The sequence below is a fragment of the Phascolarctos cinereus genome, unplaced genomic scaffold (genome assembly GCF_003287225.1).
Source record: "Phascolarctos cinereus isolate Bilbo 61053 unplaced genomic scaffold, phaCin_HiC Scaffold_4;HRSCAF=312, whole genome shotgun sequence".
Lineage (NCBI taxonomy): Eukaryota > Metazoa > Chordata > Mammalia > Diprotodontia > Phascolarctidae > Phascolarctos > Phascolarctos cinereus.
This window is the reverse complement of record NW_027555847.1, coordinates 338,540,003-338,564,176: the sequence shown is the minus strand read 5'-3', so window position 1 is coordinate 338,564,176 and position 24,174 is coordinate 338,540,003. Positions and strand designations below refer to the sequence as shown.

The window sequence follows — 24,174 nt, the reverse complement described above, 5'->3', positions numbered from 1 at the left end:
GTGGACTGAGAGCCTGAGAGCATCAGGCCTAGTGTGAGACAGCCTCATAACTATCTTTCAGAAAATCACCTCCAAGCCTTGGTGCTTAGAGAGCGACCCCTAGTACAGAGCAAGAAAGGAGGGGAGGGAGGAGGCTTACATAGCTTCCAGTCTTGCCTAGAGAAGAACTTGGTATTAGGCAGTTTCCCCATATGGGCCACCAAAATGATGCAGTTTAGAGGCTTAGGGGTGCTGAGACCCCAAAATCACAATACGTGGGTCCTGTCCGCAAGAATTTGACCCAAGCCTTCTTTCAGCCAAAGACAAGGTTTATTAGACTATGGGCAGACTCTTAAGGAGTCTGAACATTAGTAAGCTATTGGCTAGATTATAGAATCTGACCAGTGGCTAGATTTTAAGAATCTAAGCCAGGATTAATACTCTTAGGAGCTGACATTGAATCCTGGCTTTACTCCTTACTGCTTGTGTAACCTTGGGCAAGTGGCTTAACCTCTGTTTGCCTTAATCTATTGGAGGAGGAAATGGCAAACCACTCCAGTATCTTTGCCAAGAAAACCCCATACAGGATCACAGAGTCAGACATGACTGATGACAATGAATCAGAAGGCAAAGCTGGAAGATAAGAAGTATAATTAGTATCAGCTGATGGACAGTTGCCAAGTGGCTAACAACTCTTCAGAACAGTGGGACACACACACACACACACACACACACACACGCACCATGCACACACACGCACACATGTGGGGTTTTACACAGCCCTAAGGAAGATGGCAAAAGCTTCTCAGGAAGGCTGCTCAACTACTTTCCTTATTTGGGAAGTTGAATAAAAGATGGGATATCAACTGATTTTGGGGGAGAAAGTTTTAACTTTGGGGTAACTAGTGTTGCCCAAGATCAGGTTAGTTCAGAAGTGTTTCCCTGTAGTTAATCTTGTTATAGGTCAGAATGTGTAGGTCAGGGCTGGGAACCTGCGGCCTTGAGGCCACACGTGAATCCATTTGTATTTAATCCCCTTAATAAAAGGATTTGTTCTGTGAAGTTTGGATTCAGTCAAAGTGCCCCACTTGGCGACCTAGACAACCTTGAGCTGCAGGTTCCCCACCCTGGCTAGGGGCTTGGGGAGCAGCTAGGTGATTCAGTAGAGAGAGCACCAGGCCTGACATCAGGTTTAGGGTTAGAAAGGCCTTTTAACTCTTGTTTAATTCTTTACGGAGGTTCTGTGTCCCCAAATTCATGTCAGGGGGATCTTTCAAAGAAGCACAACAGGGGTCTGAGGTCCCTTGGTTTTCCTCTACTCACCTAGAGTTTTTGGTTTCCTGTGTAAATGCAAGGGAGGATAACCCAATCCTTATCAATTCTTGTATATGTGATGAGGCATCTCTTACTTTGAGCCAACTGGCATACAAAATATAATGGAGAACAAGAAGATTCATAAAACAGAACTTAACAACCAAAATAATGGGTTGGAAGATTTAAGTTTAATTCCTGGTTCAGCTTCTTACTGCCTGTGTGACATTGGAGAAATCAATGAACCCTTCTGAGACTTAGCTATAAAAATGGTGATCTCTAGATCAACAAAGTTCTTTCTAACTATAAATAAGGAATTCTTCCACTAACTCTGTACTGCACTTTATGCGTTTTTAAGCGTCTCATTATCATCACAAATTTATTAGTGAGGAAACTGAGACTTAGACTAGCCCTAAGTCACTCAGCCAGCTTAGGGGGCAGGGGGGGGTCTAGAATTCATTTATTCCAATTCTTTGGCCAGTGAACTATTCACTGAACTTCTCTCTCCAGTCTCTGGTAGCATCCTGGCAATTTTAATTTTGTAGCTTTGCCCTTGGGAATATTTTAGGCACTAGGGAGAAAGTCTGATTCCATACTGTTAGTTTTCAAACCAAAATATTTCCCTTTATTGAAAAAGTAAGGTCATTATTCTTCTTGATGCTCAAGTACATTAAAACAAAGATCACTTCTTATTAAAAATCACTTATTGCTCAATTTGTAAGGTGTGGCAAGTTGAACTTTAGCGAAGTAAGTGAAAAATATGGTCATCCCTTTCTGCCCTTCTCTAATGTTTTTATTGTTATTGATCCCCCATCCCCACTCCATTCATATTCCAATGTGCTTCACTAAAGGCATTTTTTATTTACTTGGTATTTTAATGGATTAGTTGGGGCTTTAGGACAAAAATTCAGTACTTGATTAGGAAAAGAAAATTATTGATGCGTTTTGTTTTGACATGATAGGTACCACTCCCCCAACTCCCCCCAAAAAACAAAAAAACAAAGCCCAAAGTCCTCTGAAAAGTATATTTCCCTGAATAGACGTAAGCAAAACTATCAAATAATGTGATGTTGATTAATGGTACATCCCTTTCCACTTTTGTGCTAGGTGCAGAGCAAACAAAAGCAGGAAAACAATTTATACAGTATCAACAACATTGTAAAACAAACAGCTTTGAAAGACTTAAGAACTCTAATAAACACGGTAACCAACCACAATTCCAGAAAACTCATGATAAAACTCCTTTTCTGTAGAGAGTTGTTTGAACCCTTGTCTTTCAAAGAGGATGAAGAGAATTCTTGAGATTTTTTTTTTAATTTTGTTTTGGCTAGGCGATGGGGTTAAGTGACTTGCCCAGGGTCACACAGCTAGTAAGTGTTATATGTCTGAGGCCACATTTGAACTCAGGTCCTCCTGACTCCAGGGCCGGTGCTCTATCCACTGCACCACTTAGCTGCCCCTTAAAAAGAGATTTTTAAGTATCCTAAGTAAACTGAATAGTAGACTGTGCTTCAGAAATGAGAAATTAAAGTGATAATGGAGAGTCTGGCTGTTATTTTTTGTCAGAGGAAATCATTTTAAATACTTAGCCTTACTTTATAATTTTTAACATTGTTAATGAATTGTATAATCAGTGATTTTGGTATTTATGCTGAGGAGTTATTGCACCAATTTGTACAGGCATTTCCAGGTTTCTCTGAAGCTGTCCCCTTAATCCTTTCTTATAGCACAATAGTATTCTATTTACGTTCATAAACCATGATTTATTCAGCCAACTGATGGACCTCCCCTTAGTTTCCCTTTCTTTGCCACCAAAACAAAGAGCTGCTATAGATATCTTTGTACATCTGGGTCCTTTGCCTCTTTCTTTTATCTCTTCTGGTTATAGACCTAGTATCACTGTGTTAATAACAAGTTTAGTAACTTTTGGGGCGCAATTCCAAATTGCTTTTCAGAATAACTGGACAAATTCATAGCTCCACCAAATAAAGCACGAGTTACACGTCCTTTGGGAAGAGCCATTTGGCTCTTCTATAGAATAGTTTGGGAAGAGCAGAGAATACAATCAAGAAGACCATTTGGAAACCTATTGTAATAATTGAAGCCAGATGGGATGAGGGCCTGAACAAGGTTGGTGGCCATGTAAATGGAGTGAAGGGGTCATAAGTGAAAGATATTTTGAAGTTAGATTGATAAGATTTCGCAACTGATTATATATGGGGAGTGAGGAAGAGAGAAAAGTGGAGAATAACTTTCGAGGTTTTGAAGCTGCATGGCTAAAAGGATGGTGGTGCATCCAATAAAAATAGGGAAGTTTGGAAGAGGGATGAGTTTAGGAGGAAACTGTGGCCTAGAACTCAAGAGACTAGGGTTGGGTATATAGATCTGGGAATCATTTGCATAAAGATAATAATTGAACTTATGGGAATTGGTAAAGTCACCAAAGGGAGAGTGTAGAGAAAAAAGAGGAGAGGGCCAACAGAGTCCTGACGTACACTCAAACTTAGGAGGTGGATATAGATAATGATTCTGCGTAGGAAACTGAGAAGGGGTAGGCATAGAGGTTGGAAGAGAACCAGGAGTGAGCAGTGTCATGACAATTCCAAAGAGGAGAGAGTGTCTAGGGGAGGGTTTGGTGAATAATATCACATGCTACCTAGAGGCCATGAAGGATGAAGACTGAGAGAAGGCCATTGGATTTTATAATTAAGAGATTATTGGTAACCTCAAAAAGCAGTTATAGTCAAGTAAAGACATTACAAGATATTGAAAGTGAGTGGAAGATGAGGAAGTGGGGGTGAGGGATATAGATGGCTTTTTTTTTTCTATGAGTTTGACTCTTTTCTCTCCAAGGGCAAGGTCCTGGAGGAAATGGAGAAGATCAAGAATGCAAGTAGAGGGGTTAGCCTTGAGTGAGAAGAAGGGCCATCTCTTCATCCAAGTCTGGAGCAAAGAGGAAGAGAATATGGGTAGCAAGGTGGGAATGATGTTGAGGGGATTAGAGGTATAAATTTGGGAAGAAGAGAGAGAACCATACCAGATGGTCTCTATGTTCTCTGTAAAGTATAAGACAAGGTCTTTTGCAAAGAAATATGGCGGCATAAGTGGCTTTAAGAGAGAAAGTCTAGGAGCAGCTAGGTGGTGCAGTGGATAGAGTACCGGCCCTGAAGTCAGGAGGACCTGGGTTCAAATCCACCCTCAGACCAAACATTTGACACTTACTAGTTGTGTGACCCTGTGTAAGTCACTTAACCCCAATTACCTAAAAACAAACAAACAAAAACAAAAGAGAAAGTCTGAAATGACTGCTATTGGGAAGTGAGATGTAAAGTTGATTAGAGAATAGTAAAAGTATTACCATTCTGAGGATCTGGTGGAGAATAGATTTAATAAATTTATAGTGGACCCAATTAGTATTGTTATGTGACTTCTTTTGCAGCATTTAGCAGCATGTGAGTAGGAGTGGAAAAGGTGGATGGTGGAGGTAACCAAGGGTTGGAGTTTGGAAAGGCAAGAATGGTGGTAGGACAAGGGGTCAGGGATTCAAAGGCAGAGAATTGTATAGAATGGAACTGGTTAACTATAGAATCAAGATTGGGAAGGAAGGATAGTGAGGCTAAAAGATGGGTTGATGGACTGGGAAAACAGGAAAGGTTAGAGTGAATAGAGGTCACGATAGGGAAGAAGAATGGGCTGAAGAGGACTGGAGTAGCAAGAGAAAGAAAGATAAAATCTAAGAGTAATATTAGACTTCTGGATCATGCAGGCCAAACATTTATATGGTGAATTATATGAACATCTCAGTGTGTGGTTGAGGTGAAGGGTAGAGGGAAGGTACAGGTCGTGTGTCATGATTGAAATAAAGGTAGACTGAGGCAGCAAAGATCTGAGTATGATCCATTTATTAGCTAGGCTAGCAGTCACAAATAAATGGGGCCAATGACTCCTCAGTGGTCTAAGACACGATGTGAGAGAGGACAGGGTCTTTTATTGTGATTAACAGGATGACAGAGCAAAATCTTATAGGTATGTCTCCTGATTGGCCAGATATTGGAAAAAAACCCCCAAAACTCTGATTTCAGTTCGACATTATGATTATTTGGAGCTACCCTTCTGAAACCATCTGGTTGTTTATATGATATTGTTTGTCTTTCATTTTCTTTTACTTTTTTTTTTTGTCTAGGCAATGGGGTTAAGTGACTTGCCCACAGTCACACAGCTAATAAGTGTCAAGGGTCTGAGGCCAGATTTGAACTCAGGTCTTCCTGACTCCAGGACTGGCGCTCTATCCACTGCGCCACCTAGTTGCCCTTTGTCCTTCATTTTCAAAGAGGACCAGTGATATCACAGGTGATGTCTTGACTTGTGAGTAAATTGGATTTAAGTGAAGGAGAGTTGTGCAAGGTTGTCAGCTTCGCTCTTTCTTCCTGAGTCATTGATAGGGCCCTATCCACTATGCCAAAGGGTCAGGGGCACAACCTGAACTAGATCTGATGGCTTGTGATGTTCAGCTGAGGAAGTGCTAACACATTCTATTTCCTGATGGCATATTTCTAGCAGTGATAATTAAAAGAAGGATGACTCCTGATGATAGATTCTTGGGTTTTTGAACTTGGTTGAGAGTCCTTTGTAAAAGATCTTGGTTTTAAGTGTGAAATCAGAGATTCCCAAGACCTGGAATCCAGAGTTCACTTATTCACTCTTTCACTTCACATAACCAATCAGCTGCTGAATGCTGTTTCTAACTCCACATCCTCTTGCATTGGACCCCTTCTCTCTGTTACACTTGCTACCCTGGCCCCACTACCTGAAGGCCAGGTGTGTTACATTCCACCCCTCCCCAAGGGTTCTCCAGTACCTTACAGGGATTAGAGGCTGTCTAGTTTTCAACAAAGGCTCCAGCCTTCACTGATGCTATTCCCTCAAGTATAGGGATTGGTCCCTGCTCCCCAATTCTATTTAATCACCAACAGTTGGATTGGCTTTTACAAAGAAATATTTGCTTCAAAAGATATAACCACAAATATACATACTTGCTAGCCAACAGGTGGGGCTTAAATCCCTTTCCTCAATCTCTGGGAGAGGGAAAGGGTTACTTTCATAGTTTAGCTCAGTTCCTGGAAAGCACAGTCCTAAGTTCCAAATCCAAAACAATCCTTAGGCTTGTGTTCCAAGCCAGTTCTCCTGGCTACCTGGCTGCAACATCCCGCCTGCAACACTTATTCCAGGATTGCCACGGCTCAAACTCCCTGGTCCAGCGGGGCTTACCTGTGGCACGTGAAACAGAAGGATAGATGAAACAAAACAGGGATAATTATCTCCCTAGGCCTATTTCTTAGAGTCAGGGTGAAAAAGAAGTTCAGGGCTCTGGGCGTATGTGTGAACTATCTACAGTCTAGCTAGTTTTAAAGGTGAAGCCTGTTCTGGCTAAGCAGCCAATCAAAGGAGGCTACTTGTGGTAGAGGAACTCAGGGAAGCAGGGGACCTCCATGTTAGGTGAACTGGGAATGCACAGGCAAGCCTTCTTATGCCCCTGCTCACGCGACTTTTGTTGTTCAGTTGTTACAGTTGTGTCTGACTCTTTGTGACCCTTTTTGGGGTTTCCTTCTCCAGCTCATTTTACAGATGAGGGAACTGAGGCCAACAGGATTAAGTGACTTGCCCAAGGTCACACAGCCAGTAAGTGTCTGAAGCCAGATTTGAATTTAGGAAGAAGAGTCCAGGCCTGGCACTCTATTCACTTTGCCACCTAGCTGGCCCATTCACACAACTACTTCCTTAATTTAAAGCACTCCTCGCTGCTTGCCTATTATTGGAACAACTCTTAACTGGTATCCCTTCCTCAAATACCTTCTTTCAGTGGGTGGAGCACTGAACCTGGAGTCAGAAAGGTCTGAGTTCAAATCTGACCTCAGATACTGACTAGTTGTGTGACCCTGGGCAAATCACTTACCCCTGTTTGCCTCAGTTTCCTCTTTTGTAAAATGAACTGGAGTAAGAAATGGCAAACCACACATCTTTGCCAAAAAAACCCTAAATGGGGTCAGGAATAGTTGGACATGACTGAAAAGGACTCAAGAACAACTATAGCAGAGGAACGGCAATGTGGCTTACTACTTAGCTGATTACCAGCTGTTTCGACCATGAGTCAGTCATGGCATTTCTGGGCCTCAGTTTCCTCATCTGTGAAACGAGCTGGAGAAGGAAATGCCAAACCACTGCAGTATCTTTGCCAAGAAGACCCCAAATGGGGTCACGAAGAGTCGGACAGGACTGAAAAGGACTCAACAACAACAATACTTAATTGCCCAGATGATTTTCCTTAAGTGCCTGTCTGACAATGTCACTCTCTACTCAATAAATTCTAGTGGCTTCCTGTTGCCTCTAGAGTCAATATCTTCTGTTTAGCTTTTAAAGCCCTCACAACTATGCCTCTGCAGATATTTCTGGCCTTATTGTACATAATGACATCAGCCTCCTGAACTTAATCCCCACCCCATCCCACTCTGTAATTTAGCCAAACTGGCTTTGTCTCTATTAGTCACCCATAATACTCCATCTCAGATCTCTGGGCATTCACATCATCCCTGGCTTTTCTCCTTGTCCACCTCCGCGTCAGGGAATCCCTTTCTTCCTCCAAGATGTAGCTGAAGCAACGCCTTCTGGATGGAGTTTTTTCTGGATGCCCTCCACTGCTGGTACCCTCTCTCCCAAGCTACTTTGTATTGATTTGTATCATCCTCTTTATGTTTATTCTATTCATACTTAGTTTCTTCATATATGAAATGGGAATAATAATAGCACCTACCTCATACAGTTGTCCTGAGGATCAAATGAGTTGATAAATATGGGGTGTCTCAAAAATCTTAGTGCTCTAGGTTTAAGCTTAAAATGGCACTAAGACTTTTGGGGTACCTTTTATTTGTAAAGCACTTGACCAACATTAAAGCACTATATAAATACTAAATAAATGCTAGCTATATACTTATATGGACAGCTAAGTGACGCAGTGAATAAAGCACCAGACTTGGAACCAGGAAGACTAATCTTTATGAGTTCAAATCTGACCTCAGACACTTATTAGCTGGGTGCTGCTAAGTAAGTCATTAGCCCTGTTTACCTCGGTTTCCTCATCTGCAAAATGAGCTGCAGAAGGAAATGGCAAAGTCCTCCAATATCTTTTCCCGGAAAACCTCAAGTTAGGTCACAAAGAGTCAGACACAACTGAAATGACTGAACAACAATATACTTATATGTGTTCATGTCGCCCCTCCTCTTAGAATGTATGCTCCTCATAAATAGGGATTGTTTCATTTATTGTATTTGTATTCTCTAGTGCCTAGCATCATGCCCGGCACATAGTTATTGTTCATCTTTTGTTCTCAAAGAGAACCAATGGCATCATGAGGGTGATGCCTTGACTTGCAAGTGAATTGGATTTAAGTGAGGCAAAGTGTGGCAAAGTTGTCCGCTTTACTCTCTCCTCTAGAGTCACTGGGGTCCGGTGACAGGAAAAAAGTCAAGACAACTGGTGGTGGCCCAGGATGCAGTGGGTAACCTTGGCCTTTCTAAATTAAGTCTTTCTGAAGCTTTAAATGCATGCTCCTGATGGATTCATTCAATAAGCATTTGTTAATTCCCTGCTTTATGTTAGGCACTATACTAGATGCTCCAGATACAAAGACAGAAATGAAACAGTCCTTGCCCTCAAGGAACTTACATTCTATTGAACACAGAGTGATAGCATTCTGTTTTGAAAATAGATAATGCATTACTTCTTGCTTGATTATCTTTCAGCATTTCATCAGTGCCTCGGAGGCATGATGAAGCAGATGTTGTTCTGGACACTGTTCCTTTTACTTGGGAATTTCTGCCTAGCAGGTATGATGCCATTTGTTCTTCTGTGGATCATTTGATTTTCATCATTCCCTTCTGAAATGGAGTATTAATTATTTTTTCAACCAAAGACAAGGTTTATTAGAACATCCGTTATGTTGGGCAGACTCTTAGGGAGTCTGAATATTAGTGAGCTATTGGCTAGATTTTAAGAATCTGAGCAGTGGCTAGATTATAAGAATGTGAGTCCCTTAATGGAGACAAGATGGATCTTATATACAGAAAGACTATGGGAGGGATCTAGGAGTGGCCAAGCAGTCTAGGGGGGGGGCAGGGCTAGATGATGAGGTAATAGAATGCCAGGGACCTGGACCATGTGGCCAAGGGAGAATGGAGCCTAGCTAGGATTAAGGGTGGGAAGTGGCCTGGGCCATAGGGAGGTAGGACAGTGGAGGGTTAGGCTAGGTTAAGGGTAACAGAGAATTAGGAAATTGGGTGTAGGCAATAACAAAAGGCCAGTTGGGGGGATTATAGCCTCAGGTGAATGCCAGAGATTTGGCCACATGGGAAAGTCTAGGTTTTTTCCTTTCTGGGGTGCAGATCCCAACCCCATCATTATCCCCTCAAACAAAGGACCCAAATTCTTTTGGGGTAAGGGGCAAAGGTCTCAGCTTCTGAAACTGCTTCCTGCTGGCAAGGGGCATAGGGCTGTCCCTGCCTCGAGGGTGTCCCAAAGAGGAGGTTGACTGGAATCCAGTACAGGCTGCATCCAGGGAACAATGGGGATGGAGTGTTAATTTTATGATCTCCATTTGTCCATTCAGTGGCTCCCACTTGGGGCAGTGAATGGGTTTGTGAAAGATGGTCTTTGGCAATGAGCAGAGAGGGAAAACGGCAAAATTCTTATTTTTTCTGCCTTAAAAATGGTTTTCATAGTTATTTACACAAATTGAATAAGAAGCAAGTGTCTAGGGATTCTCTCTTTCTCTCTCTATACATACATGTACATATACACATACATACGTACATGCACACATACACACACCTACTTCTAATTTTCTGCTTTCTGGGTAGCTAAAGGGAATTCCTTGAGGCAGCTGGTGGCTTAGTGGATAGAGCACTGGGCTTGGAGTCAGGAAGACCTGAGTTCAAATCTGACCTCAGACCAGACACTTGCCACTCACCAGCTGTGTGACGCTGGGCAAGTCACTTAACCCCAATTGCCTAAAAAAATGGCAAACTGTTCTAGTATCTTTGCCAAGAAAACCCATGGACAGCTGTGGTCCATGGGGTCATGAAGAGTCAGACATGACTGAAGAGGAACAACAAAGTGAATGTCTACCTGGGGAATATAGAAATGGACAGAATTTTGGGCGGTGGACTTAGGTAGTGTCTGGGAAATAGAAAACATCAATACATTGCTCTAGCCTTTCACAAATGAGGAAAGAATGGGTGATGTTGAATTTTGAGGAGTTAAGGAGGGTAATTGAGGGAATTCCTTTTGGATGACCTTAATTTTGTCAGTAAAATAAGAACCTCAGTCATCTGTTATAAATGTTGGAGGGTTATTGGGGTTTTTGGAAGAGAGAAAAAGATCTAGAACAATTGCTGTGTGGAATAGAATATGAAATAAGGATTATATAGAAGGACTTTGTTTTGTTTTTGTTTTTTAGCAGTAGTGAGACCAAGTTGAGGTTATGCACCATAACCATCATTGCCTGATTGGTCTCATCCACCATAGCTTTGGAGAAACCAAAATGCTTAGAGTCTGCCATCCAAATGAATCTAAGGAAGCACAAAAGTGGAGCTCAGAAGTCCAGGTCATTGTCTTTTTCCTGCTTTTAATAAAAACATATAGCCAACTCCTAGGAGCCATGATGTTTTGCGTTAGCTGGAAGTCTCCAGGACTCCCAGGAAACTTGGACTCTGAGCCTTCTCTGTAAACCTTGTGTCAAAGAGAGCATCATCACAAGCAGAACTTGAGTATGCTTTGGTAGGGTTTCTCTATCTCTTGGCTCACAGGGTACACATCCCCACCTCCTGCTAGAAAACTTGTAAGCAAGCAGTTCACAATTTTACAGAAGAAAGTTTTAGTAAAAGAAGGAGGAAAACAAATCAGAAATTCTTACTTACTCTCTTGAGTCAGAGTCCCAAATATGAATGCTCCATTGGTAAATATTCCTCAGGCTAAATCCTGTCTTGGGCCCAATGTTTTCTGTTCTCAAAATGAATGAATGAAGTGTGTTGACTGTCTGTCTGTTTCCCATGCCTAACTGTCTCTACTTCCCAGTTTCTATCTCTTTCTTTAGTTATTTCTCTTTCTTTCCATTTCTCCCTCCTTCTCTCTCTCTAGTTTCCTATCCCTCCTCAGAGCTTCATAACATGGCTTTCCTGCCCAATGGATTCTCAAACCCCTCATGTAAGGGGGCAATGATCCTCTAGAATTCTCTAATTCTTGAGTACTGTTTCCCCAGTGCAAAGCGAGAGCAAAACTGTCAAAGTCCTCTTCATCCCAGTTGCCATCAGCCTTGTCTGGCTCTCTCTTCCTTTTTAAAATTTTTTTTGAGTCTCCACCCATCGCCGTATGCATTATTCACTTCAGGAAAAAAATACACAAGCTACATGTTTTCAGCAAAAGGTACAGTGAGGACAGTATCTATCTTTTCTTATTACTCTTGTTTTCATGTGATTTATAGATCTGCCGGAGAAGCCAGAAAACATTTCCTGCATTTTCTATTATAAGAAGAATTTCACTTGTACTTGGAGTCCAGAAAAGGAAGTCTCTCCTACAGTGTACACTGTGAAAAGAACTTAGTAAGTATGAGGTGGGCTTGCAAGATGGGAGAAGGGGCTGAAAGTTCTTAATTCATTCTGGGTATAAGTCAGTTGCGATGTAAGATACTTTCTCTCTTCCAGTAGTTTGGTACTCTGGACACCACACGATAAGAATAAGTGATGTATGTAGTGATATGTTACCTCATCAGAGCCTTACCACAAACTCCATGAGGTGGCCACTACAGCTTTCAAGGGTGTGTTGGAGTCAGCTTGAACCAGTTCTTCAGAGCTGATTGTTAAATTTTCAGTGTGAGCATTTACACTGCAAATATTTATAAATACTGCAAATCAGGGCTTGATTTATTGTTTTGTTGATTGTCTAGGCTTAAGAAAATGATGGAGAAAATGTTAATAATGCAAATTAAACTTAAAAGGGCATTGTGTGTACATTTTTCAGGCAGCTGGTTGTTAAATATTTAACAACACACCACTGACAGATTAATTATCTCTATTTTGTGGATGCAGAAACTTAGACTCAGAGAAGTTAAGTGACTTGCCCAAGGTTGCAAAGCAAGGAGGGGCTTAGAACCCAACAAATATTGGTGCCTCATTCACTATGTCATGCTGCCTCTTGTCCAGTGGTCAGGAGCTAGGATATCAGGAATTTAGTGCCCTCCCTGACAGGATGAACACCCAAAGAGAGGAGAGAGAGAGAGGGACAAGAATAACTTCCCTTAGGGAAGTCAGACTGGCTAAGATAGCAACTCATGCTAAGTATGATGAGACTGCTGAAGCATGGCCAACTATTTCATGGAATGTGATATGATAAGTGTGGAAAGATCCCTGAACTTGGGAATCAGGAGGGCTGGGCTCTAGGACCAGTTCTGCTACCAATCAACTCTAGACTTTCAAGTCCTCATCTGTAAAAGAGGTAGGAGGGTTGGACTGGGTCTTTTACATTCTATGATTTAATTTTGCGCGCAAAGTACTATGGATACTAAGAAAGGCAATAATATCCCCTGCCCTCCAGGACCTCACACTGGAATGGGAGAGACAATATGTTAATAACTTTAGGCATAAAAGATACATACAGAGTAAATGGAAAATTACCTCAAAGGGAAAGTGCTAGCAGTAGGAGGGACCAGGAAAGGACTCCTGCCACATGTGGAATTTGAGCTAAGTCTTGAAGGATGCCAGGAAAGCCAGATAAGGTGCTGCCTCTGCCTTTGTAAAGTTCCCAGTCTAATGAGGAAGATATGATCTATTATCTCTTTGTCTAACTATCATCTATCTATCTATCTATCTATCTATCTATCTATCTATCTATCTATCTATCTATCTATCTATCTATCTATCACCGGTGTTTCCTCAATACTTAAACTCTCTTTCTGGCTCCTTACAGTAGCTTTGACCTGAAAGTTCTGGATTTTGTCCATGCCATGACATTCCTTGGAGTTTTCATTTTGGAGTTTCATTCAAAGGTGACTGATGGATTCTTCCTAGTTTCACTTTGCTGTCTGGTTGTGAAAGGTTTGAGTAGTTTTCTTTCTTTCACTATTCCTTGAAATATTCTATCCATGCTCTTTTTTGGTCATGGCTTTTAAATAGTACAGTGATTCTTAAGTTATCTCTACTTGATCTATTTTCCAGGTGAGTTATTTTTGATATGATATACCTTAAATTTTTTTTTCTATTTTTTCAATCTTTTGACTTTGTTTTAATATTTCTTGCTGTCTCATGGAATCACTCACTTCCATTTGGTCTATTCTAATTTTCAAGGAGTCATTTACTTGAGTAAGGTTTCAGTCTTTCTGATAAGCTGTTAAATCTCTTTGCAAGTCTCTTTTCCATGGCTTATTTCTTTTCTACTTTCTTCCTTTTTCACTCTAATTTAACTTATTTTAAAAAATATGTATTTATTTTAGTTTTCAGCATTCACTTCCATAAGATTTTGAGTTTTAAATTTCTCCTTCCTTCCCCTCCCTCCTCCCCAAGATGGCATGCAATCTGATATAGTCTATACATTAAAACCATATTAAATATATTTCTACATTAGTCATGTTGTAAAGAAGAATTAGAACCAAGGGGGAAAACTGTGAGAAAGAAAAAATGGAAAAAAGAGAGAGAAAATAGTATGTTTTGATTTGCATTCAGACTCCATAGTTCTTTCTCTGGATGTGTATAGCATTTTCTATCACGAGTCTTTTGGAATTGTCTTAGATCATTACATTGCTGAGAAGAGCTAAGTCTATCAGAGTTGTTCACCATACAGTGTAGGTGTTACTGTGTACAGTGTTCTCCTGGTTCTGCTCATTTCACTCAGCATCAGTTCATGCAAGTCTTTCCAGATTTTTCTGAAGTCTACCTGCTCATCATTTCTTATGGAAGCAATAGTATTCCATTACATTCATATACCACGATTTGTTCAGCCATTCCCCAATTGATGGACATCCTCTCAATTTCTAATTCTTTGCCACCACATAAAGAGCTGGTATAAATATTTTTATACATGTGGGTCCTTTTCCCATTTGTATGATCTCTTTGGGATACAGCCCTAGAAGTGCTATTGCTGGGTCAAAGGGTATGCACAGTTTTGTAGCCCTTGTACTGTCTCACTCTTCCCAGCTTGTTATTATTTTGTTGTTGAGTTGTTTCAGTCATGTCTGACTCTCTGTGACCCCATTTGTTTTGTTTTGTTTTTTGGCAAAGATATTGGAGTGGTTTGCTATTTCATTTTCCAGTTCATTTTACTGAGAAAACAGAAGCAAACAGGATTAAATGACTTGCCCAAGGTCACACAGCTAGTAAGTGTCTGAGGCCAGATTTGAACTTGAGTTCTCCTGGCTCCAGGGCTGGTACTCTATCCACTCCCCCACCTTCCCAGCTTAGAATTGTTTAAAAAAATAACACAAAATCATCCCTTAAATTAGTAGGAATTTTGGCAATGATTTTGCTAGGAATCAAAACAAAAGATTGTTTCTGTTTTTAATTAAATATAATGTTTAAACCTGCTAAATTTTTTTTAATTAAATTTGTAAATAACTGATTCTTACAAAAATAAAAGTAGGCACATGATTATGTTTTTAGATGTGTGTACTGTTAGACTCTAGTATGCAGATGGTTCTAGGGATTTCTTTTTGGCCACCTCTGCAACTGAAGTGTCACTTGGTATAGATTAGTCTTTCTCAAACTTTTTGTTCTCAGGACCCCTTTATATTCTTAAAAACTATTGTGAACTCCCAAAGCTTTTGTTTATATGGGTTATATCTATCAATATTTACCATATTAGAAATTAAAATGTCTTAGCATTGTTATGAAAATAGTTTTGACCTCATACACCCCTGATAGGGCTTTGGGGGTCCCCAGAAGTTCCTGGATCACACATCGGGAACTACTTGGTCTAGACAAAGACGCTATTGGCATATATCTTGAAACTGATACAATAACTGGTATAGAAGCCTCTTTAAACAGTCATCATATATATATATATATATATATATATATATATATATATACATATGTACATGTGTATCTATATATCTGTATCTATATATATATATACATATGTACATGCGTATCTATATATCTATATCTATATCTATATCTATATCTATATCTATCTATATCTATATCTATATCTATATCTATATCTATATCTATATCTATATCTATATCTATCTATCTATATATGTATATACATATGTACATGTGTATCTATATATCTATATCTATATATATTTTTGTGAGGCAATTGGGGTTAAGTGACTTGCCCAGAGTCACACAGCTAGTGAGTGTTATATGTCTGAGGCTGGATTTGAACTCAGGTCCTCCTGACTCCAGGGCTGGTGCTCTATCCACTGTGCCACCTAGCTGCCCCCCCATATATTTTTCAAACTGACTTCACAAGAGGGCAGCCTCAGCAGCAGCTTCTCTACTCATTTTTTGCAGTGGTGGTCCTGAAGAAGTTAAGCTTCAGGGTCAGGCAGGCTCTTCGCCTTTTCCTTCAGGCTTTAAAAATAAGATAACTACATTCTTCTTTTTGTACTGACCTTACCTAGAAGTTCAACAACCCTAGAACATTTGGCTGTTCATTGTGTTGCTGTAACCAGTACTCTCCAAAGAACTGCAGTAAATAGATCATCTCCCAAGCTCCATCCAAGACAAGGGCTGTAAATCAGTTTGCTAGCTTTGGATGGGTGGAGTGGAAGAGGCTTTTGTAGACTGTCCTGAAGGCCTTGTGGGTGTGTTGGATTTTGGCTAGTGAAGGGTGGTGGTACTGATTTGCAACTTTTTTTAGATTTAAGACCTCATATCTGACACTAAGCCATCAGGACAGAGCTACATGTATAATATCCCAGAAAGGAAAAGGAAAATATATCTCAGAGCGTGACCTCCCTTATATTTGAAATTTGTTTTCAATGATTAGTCAGATAATTAGATATTACCGTAAATTATACAGAGGCAACAAACTGACTCAGGCTCAGGGTTAGAATGAAATGACACCCTCATGGATCAATGCAATAAAAACAATTTTACTTAAGATTAGTAAAAGGACACATTTCATAGAGTTAAAAAGATACTAATGGATAAACCACTACTCCTTTTAGCCTCCAAATTCAGTACAGTAACTGGCCAAACAAAGTGGATTGTCCTGAGGGCCACAGGGGAGGGTTGGATTCTGACAGATGTGTTCTTACATTATTAATTTGGAACATTTGCATCCCAAATCCCATATTAGGCATGGCGCCATTGAGACAGAACTATACACACAACCTCTTGGATGAGGAAAGGAAAATGTGTCAAAACATGACCTCATTGAAAATGTTTTTTCCACTTGAGGGATTAGATAGCATATTGTATGCAAGCATAATAACATATGGCAGAATTTTGTCAATTGTAGAACTGTTTTTTTTCGTAAGATAGTAAGGCCATGTGTGAGGATTTTAACTCTTCCATTCCATGACTTTTGTGCTGTTACATAACCAAACCTTTTGCCAACGGTCGAGGACTTATGTGTGTGTTTGGGAGGTTTCTCAAAGAGTGATTTTCCTCTGTCCACTCAGACAATACCCTCTTTTGCTTTTTTTTTTTCCTAATTACATTTAAAGAAAATCTGAAATTGACAAATACCAAATAAAACGAGCATTTCCATATACAAAGTAGGATAGAAAAAAACATTTGTACATGGAACTGTGAATTTCTGTTATGTACAGCTTACTTTTCCTTTTGTGGATACAGTAAATTCAACATGTAACAATTAAAGCTGTCTTCTGCCTTTTTTTTTTTTGCCTATTCTCTTCTGTGCATTTTTTGATTGCTTCCATGACTCTCTTTTTTTCTCTTTGAGCAGCCCTATTACTAGTTACCCTTTCCTTACTAACTCCTTTATTCCTAATTGCAAAGCAAAATAAAACAAAACCAAAACCCCCAAACAAACAAAAAACCCAAAACCTTTGCAACAAATATGCATAGTCAAGCAAGACAAATTCCCATGTTAGCTGTGTCTTAAAACGTGTGCTATATTCTGCACCTTCAGTCCTTCTGGAGGTGGGCAGCATATTTCATCGTCAGTACTATGGAATTATGGTTGGTCATGGCATTGATCAGAGTTCTTAAGTTTTTCAAAGCTGTTTTTCTTTACAGTGTTGTTATAGTACACATTTTCCTGGTTCTCCTTACTTTACTCTGGATCAGTTCATGCAAGTCTTCCTAGGTTTCTCTGAAACCATCTCTTTCATGATTTCTTACAGCATAATGATGAATGTTGATAGCTAGTCTTTACATAGCATTGTAATCTCATTTGATCCTCACAGTAACTCTATGAAGGAGGTGCTGTTATTATCTCCATTTCACAGATGGGGAAAATGAGGCTGGGAGAGCCTTGGTTAAGTGACTTTCCCAATGTCATGTACCCAATAAGTTTTTGAGGAAAAGCTCATTCAAACTCAGGTTTTCTTGATTCCAAGTCCAGCATTCTCTCTACTACTCCACTTAACTGCCTAAAATAATACTCCATTGCCTTCATATACCATAATTTGTTTATCCATTCTTCAACTGATGGGGGCACCCTTGGTTTTTGGTTCTTTGCCATAAGAAACTGCTGCCTTCAATATTTTTGTATATATAGGTTCTTTTCCTGTTTCTTTGATTTCTTTAGGGGGTATTGATAAATAAATAGTATACATAATTAGTGATTTGGGGGATATAGTTCCAAATTGCTTTCCAGAATTGCTGGATCAATTTACAGCTCCACCAACAGTATATTCATGTGCCTATTTTCCCACACCACCTAAATTAATTATCATTTTCTTTTTTGGTCATCTTTGCAAATTCCATGAGTGTGAGGAATTAATTTAATTTGCATTTTTCTAATTATTAGTGATTTAGAACATATCTTTGGCTCATCACAACTTAGGTTTCTTCCTGATTTTATTGGAAAAATGTATAGCCATTATAAGTAATGTTGGGTTTTGGTTTTAGAAACATACTGTTATATTAAGGAAAGATTCATTTATTCCTATTCTTTTTTTTTTTAAATAACAGCAATGACTTTTTGTCAAAAGCTTTTAAAAGCATTTATTGGATGTAATTGTGATAATTTTTGGTATTAATGTGGTGTATAAAGTTTATAGTTTTCATTGTACTGAACCAATCCACTTCTGGATATGTCTGCTTGGACACACCATTATCACCTTATACTTAACATGTCTCAAGCAGAACTCCATTATCTTTTTCCTTGACCCTCTACCCTTTCTTATTTATATTATAGTCACCCAGGTTTGCAACTTTGGTGTTATCCTCAACTCTTCCTTTACCTCCCCCACTCTTAGCCAAACAATTACTGAATTTTTTTTCAGTCTAACCACAGCATTTCTGGTCTATCCCCTTTTCTCTTCTTGCTGCTTTATTTAGACTTACTTCACTGCATTAATTCATCCAAGTCTTCTCAGGTTTTTCTAAAATTGTCCCCTTCATAAATTTTTATACCATACTAATATACTATCACATTCATATATGTTCGGCTATTACTCAACTGATTTATTGGTAGTCTTATTTGTATAGCACTAAATAAGTTAATTAACTTAGGTAATATTGTCATTTTTATTATATTGGCTTATTTTGCCCTTGAGCATTTAATATTTTTTCAGTTGTGTCGGTCTGTCTTCATGTGTTTTGTAGTTGTATTCTTTTAATTTCTGTGTGTATCTTGGTGGGTAGACTCTCAAGTATTTTATACTTTCTGTAGTTGTTTTGAATGGAATTTTCCTTCCTATCTTTTCCTAGTCTATATTCTTGGAAATATACAGAAATGATGATGATTTATGTAAATTTATTTTATATTCCTCAAATTTATTGAAATCATTCATTGCTTCAGTTAGTTTTAGTTGACTCTCTACAATTCTTTATGTATGTCATCAAATCATTTACAAAAAGGGATAATTTTGTTTCTTCTTTGTCTATGCTTATTCCCTCAATTTCTTTTTCTCGTCTTGTTGCCTTTGCTAGCACTATATTGAATAGTAGCAGTGACAATGGACATCTTTGCTTTACTCCCGGTCTTATTGGCAATAACTCTAGTTTATCACCAGGACATATAATTCTAGGTCATGATTTTGGATAGATACTATTTACCATCTTAATAAAAAGTCCATTTGTTTCTCCGTTTTCTAGTATTTTTTAAAAAACAGGAATGTGTGTTGTATTTTGTCCAAAGCTCTTTCTGTGTCTATTGATATAATTATGGTTTTCTGTTATTATTATTAATATGGTCAATTTTGAACCACATTATCCTTTTAAGGTAACTAAATTCATGTCTCACCATGTTTATGTTTAAAGCTTATTTGGTACAGCCAGAGACTTTTGCACAAGTGAAAATCGTACATCATGTTCTTTCTTCTTCCCGAATTTGCCATATCCTCATAATTACTCCATTGAAGTGGAAGCTAAAAATGTTTTTGGCGAGCACAAGTCTAACGTCACATATTGGTACTTGGAAAACATAGGTGAGTGTCAGCCAGTAATATAAAAGCTTTTATTTTAAAGTGTTTGGCTCATAGAGCAGATAGGGTCCCAGCTTAGGTTTGTGATGCATAGCTGCTATTGTGTATATCACAGGAAAACTGACTTGTCAGTAAGAGGAAACGAAGAACCCCAACCAATGCTAAGGGATAACAGCTATGGGGAAAGAAAACCTAAAACAAAATAAACTCTATTCTCAGTGACTCCCATCTTTTCACTCTAGTATTAATTATGCTTAAAGTAACCAAGAGCTAGAATTATTCTTTGAATATATAGAAGGGAGAAACAGTAAAGCTCTCCATTCTTTCTCATTTGTCTCTTTAAATTTATTGGTATTTTATGTTTTTACATCGCCTTCATTTCCAAATACATTCCTCCTTTCTTTCTGCATAATGAGGCATCCCTTGTTGTCAAAATTAAAAAAATATATATCATATTAATTCTTGGCTTTCTCAGTCCCTTGAGAGAATTAATCTTCACTGTGGTATTTTAAATGTTAGCTAACATTTTTAAATAGTGTGGAAATATGAGTGTGTCCAATTCATATAATGGTATATTTCTTAAGTTCTAACACATCTGTGGAACAAATGATTTCATTCGTACAAATGTCCATGGTATCTTTAATTTTGCATATGTACCATGGTCTAATTTATAGTAAGAATGAAGGACAGCTTGGATTAGTGAAAATTCTGAATTATGGAATATCTTTAAGGAAGAAACTCATTTTAAAAATTTTGTTATTGAGGGCTAATTAATTGTCGCCAGAAGAGGTCTTGCTAAATCTGCCTTGGCACAAGATAAAGACTCCTTTGTCTTATTTATTTTACTTCTTTATATGCCAGTGAATTTGCTTCTTTATATGCCAGTGAGTTATTTCAAGTTTTAAGGCTTGAAAATAGTCTACTTTTATAATAATAACTTGTATTTTTATAGTATAAATTACTCAAGGAAGAACTTTCTATCTGAGAAGAGCTGTCATAAAAACTGGAAAACAGTTTGGCAGAAATTAGATTCAGACTATCAGCTTATGCCATATTACTATAATAAACTCAGGATACTTAAACAACCTTAATATTAAGTCACAATGTAAGAAAATTGGTAAAGGGCCAGATCAGTTACCACTTACAGCTACAAAGAAGGAAGAGAAGTGATCATGAAAGGCTAAAATGCAGAAATTTTGTTTCATGATGTTGAAAAGCTTTTGCAGTAACAAAATCAAGGCAAATGGATGAGAGGGGAAACTTGTTCGTCTTTGCATCAAATATCTCTGATAAAGGTCTGATATTCTAGATATCTGGGGAACTAGCACAAATATGTAAGAGCAAGCAACATTCCCCAAAGGATAAATGGTCATGAGATAGAAACAAATATTTCTTAAAAGACTTGCAAATTGTTAGCAACCATGTGAAAAATTGGTCTAAATCAGCACTTCTTAAACTGTGGGTTGCCACCCTCTATGGGGTAGCAAAAAGTTTGGCAACAGTAAAAGGTTTCTGAACATGCAAAGATCCAAAATTAATTAAAAATCAAACACTTGATGATTCTGAGGTGTTTCTGGCAGTGCTTACCTATATTGAATCATGCAACTTCGCTGCAGCCTTGGTTCTGAACACAGAGCGTGCACACTTTGCACTGTGCATACTCTTAGGCCATGCACACCAATGGAAGCTGCCAAAATGCAAAAAGGGTCGGGTGAGTGGGAAAAGTTTAAGAAGCTCTGGTCTAAATAATAAGAGGAATATAGACCAAATCAACTCCAAGATTTCATGTCATATGTATACCCAGCAAATTGGCAAAGATGACATGATGGCAATAGTCAATGAGTCAGTGGTGTGGCTGTAGAAAGACAGGCATACTGGTATACTTCAGTGGAGCTGTCAATTACTACAACTATTTTGAAAAGCAATTTGGAATTATGCTAAGAAAAGGATTGAAATATCAGTAACCTTTGACCCAGAGGACCCACTGCTACTAATATACCCCAGGGAGGTCAAAGAAAGAAAGAAAGGTCCAATATATACTCCAAAGTATTCATAGAAGCATTTCTGTGGTGGCAAAGAATTTGGAAACAAAGTGAATGGCCAGCAATTAGCGGATGGCTGAACAAATTGTGATACATGCCTGTAAAGGAGTATTATTATACCTTAAAAAAAAGATGAATAGGAAGAATTTGGAGAAGCATGGGAAAATTTAAATGAAGTGATGCACAGTGAAAGAAGCAGAACTAAGAAAGTTATATATATATGTATATCTATCTATCTATCTATCTAAGAGAGAGAGAGAGAGAGAGAGAGAGAGAGAGAGAGAGAATCTAAAACTTAAACTCTGTATATAATGGTCAAACTTGTGTTTGAAGATGAGATAAGAAAATTCATCTCCTTTCATTCTTTGCAGCAATAGGGGACTGTGGGTGTAGAATATTTCATATCCCATCAGACTCAGTTAATATTTTGCATTGACCAAGCTGCTACCCTCTCAGGTTTCTGACAAGGCTTCCCATATGTCTGATGTCAGAAAGGATGTAACTGATGACCTTTCATTGTTTTCCACGGAATCATCCTCCTCTCTGAGAGGGGCTGGTGTCCTCCTCTCTAGCAGTCATAGAGTTAGAGTTGGAAGAGACTTAAGAGGTCATCAAGGCTATCTCTACCAAATCATGAATCCTAATGACAATAGTCCTCAATATGACTGAAAGGAACCTGTAGTTGGATTGGCCTTCAAGGCATTTTTACTTTAGGAGCTGGTAATAATATAAATCCTTCGGGTAGGATGATTATATTTATGCTGGAATTTGTTATTATAATGTAGATTGAGAGGCTCAAATCACCTCCCTGGAAATATAATCTATCTCAAGAAATGGAGATGAAGTTGGAGGGGAATTAGGGAAATGGTCCGTCATTGAGTTGCTTGAGTTTTGCCTTCTCTCTTTCCTCTTACACAAGATATAGGGTCTCCCATCATTTAGAGTAGAAGGGGCTGCTCCATGGCAAAGAGGGCATTGATTTGAATATATACTGATAGTGGGCTTAAAATACCTAAGATCTAAGTCAATTTTCAGGCTTAATATTTTTGAATTTGAATTACATTATCTTTGACTGTGTCTTTTGTACATATGACTTTTTTTTTTGGTTCCTGTTGTTATTTTCAGTGAAAATAGAGCCACCTACCATTCTGACTGTGGAACCAATCCCAGGTGTTAAACATATGCTTCAAGTAGCATGGAGAAAACCTGAGGGTGTACCTACTTCAGATTCATATATATGCCACCTGAGATATAGGAGAGTGAATAGTACTAATTGGGTAAGTTACATCATATGAAACTCTTTTTCAGAGTGGTCAAGAGAAAGGCAGCTTGGATAAAAGCAAGTGATGTCTACAGTGGGAAATTTCTGGCTGTTTACATTGAAAGTAGCTGGCAGACAGTGGCAAATTCCCCCCTTCCCCCTATTTTTTCCATTTTGGCTTTTTTTCCAATGGGAAAATATGCTGTTGTTGCCTTTTGTTTAAATGAGCCCAGGAGCTCCTGTATAAGTCAGTACAGGGATTCTTAGTTCAGTAACAACATTTGATTCTGGAAAGACATAGTGTCAGGCTAAAAAGTGATGAAGGCAGTTATAGGCATAAGAATAATGTAGGTCAATAACAAACAGTAGCAGTCAATAATCATTACAAAGTGCTTACACTTACCATATACCAGACGCTGTGCTAAGTGCTAGGGGTACAAAGAAAGGTAAAATCATAGTCCCTGTCCTTTGAGGACCTTAAATGCAAACGGGGGAGACAACGCACAAATAATCATACAAGCAACCATATATATAATCATATACCATATATAATCTTAACCATGTATATGGTGCATTTTGAAGGAATTGTCAGAGGGAAGCCACCAATGACAGAAAGGTTGGATGGAGGGACAGGTGGAGGTAAGGCTTCTTGCAGAAGGCGAGATTTAAGTTGATTCTTAAAGAAAATTGGGGAAGGCCAGGAAAGAGAGGTGTGGAGGGGGAAAACATACTAGGCTTGAGGAACATCTAGTCTGGAGATGGATTATTGTGCTTGAAGAGTTGCAAGAAGGCCACTGTCCCTAGATCAAACAGAAACAGACCAAAGTTTTTAAAAAATCCACAAAAATAATAAAGTAAATTAAAAAAGTGTGCTTCAATTTCCATTCAGAGTCCATTAGTTCTTTATCTGGATATGGATGACATTTTCCAAAATGAATCCTTTGTTATTGTCTTGGATCATTGTATTGCT

General features: G+C 38.7%; 1 protein-coding gene across 4 annotated transcripts in view; it reads left to right on the top strand.

Annotated features, from left to right (window-relative positions):
- IL31RA (interleukin 31 receptor A) overlaps positions 1–24,174 on the top strand; it is a 90,269-nt gene that overhangs the window by 34,132 nt on the left and 31,963 nt on the right. For 3 of the 4 annotated variants that reach the window (XM_020997293.2, XM_020997276.2, XM_020997285.2), the window contains exons 2-5: positions 9,088–9,171; positions 11,823–11,940; positions 19,738–19,904; positions 23,069–23,220. In XM_020997293.2, the coding sequence (XP_020852952.1) occupies positions 9,111–9,171; positions 11,823–11,940; positions 19,738–19,904; positions 23,069–23,220 (498 nt within the window). In that variant the 5' untranslated portion in view covers positions 9,088–9,110. Of the gene's footprint in view, positions 1–9,087; positions 9,172–11,822; positions 11,941–19,737; positions 19,905–23,068; positions 23,221–24,174 lie in introns of those variants that run through there. The other variant, XM_020997302.2, reaches the window with a different exon arrangement.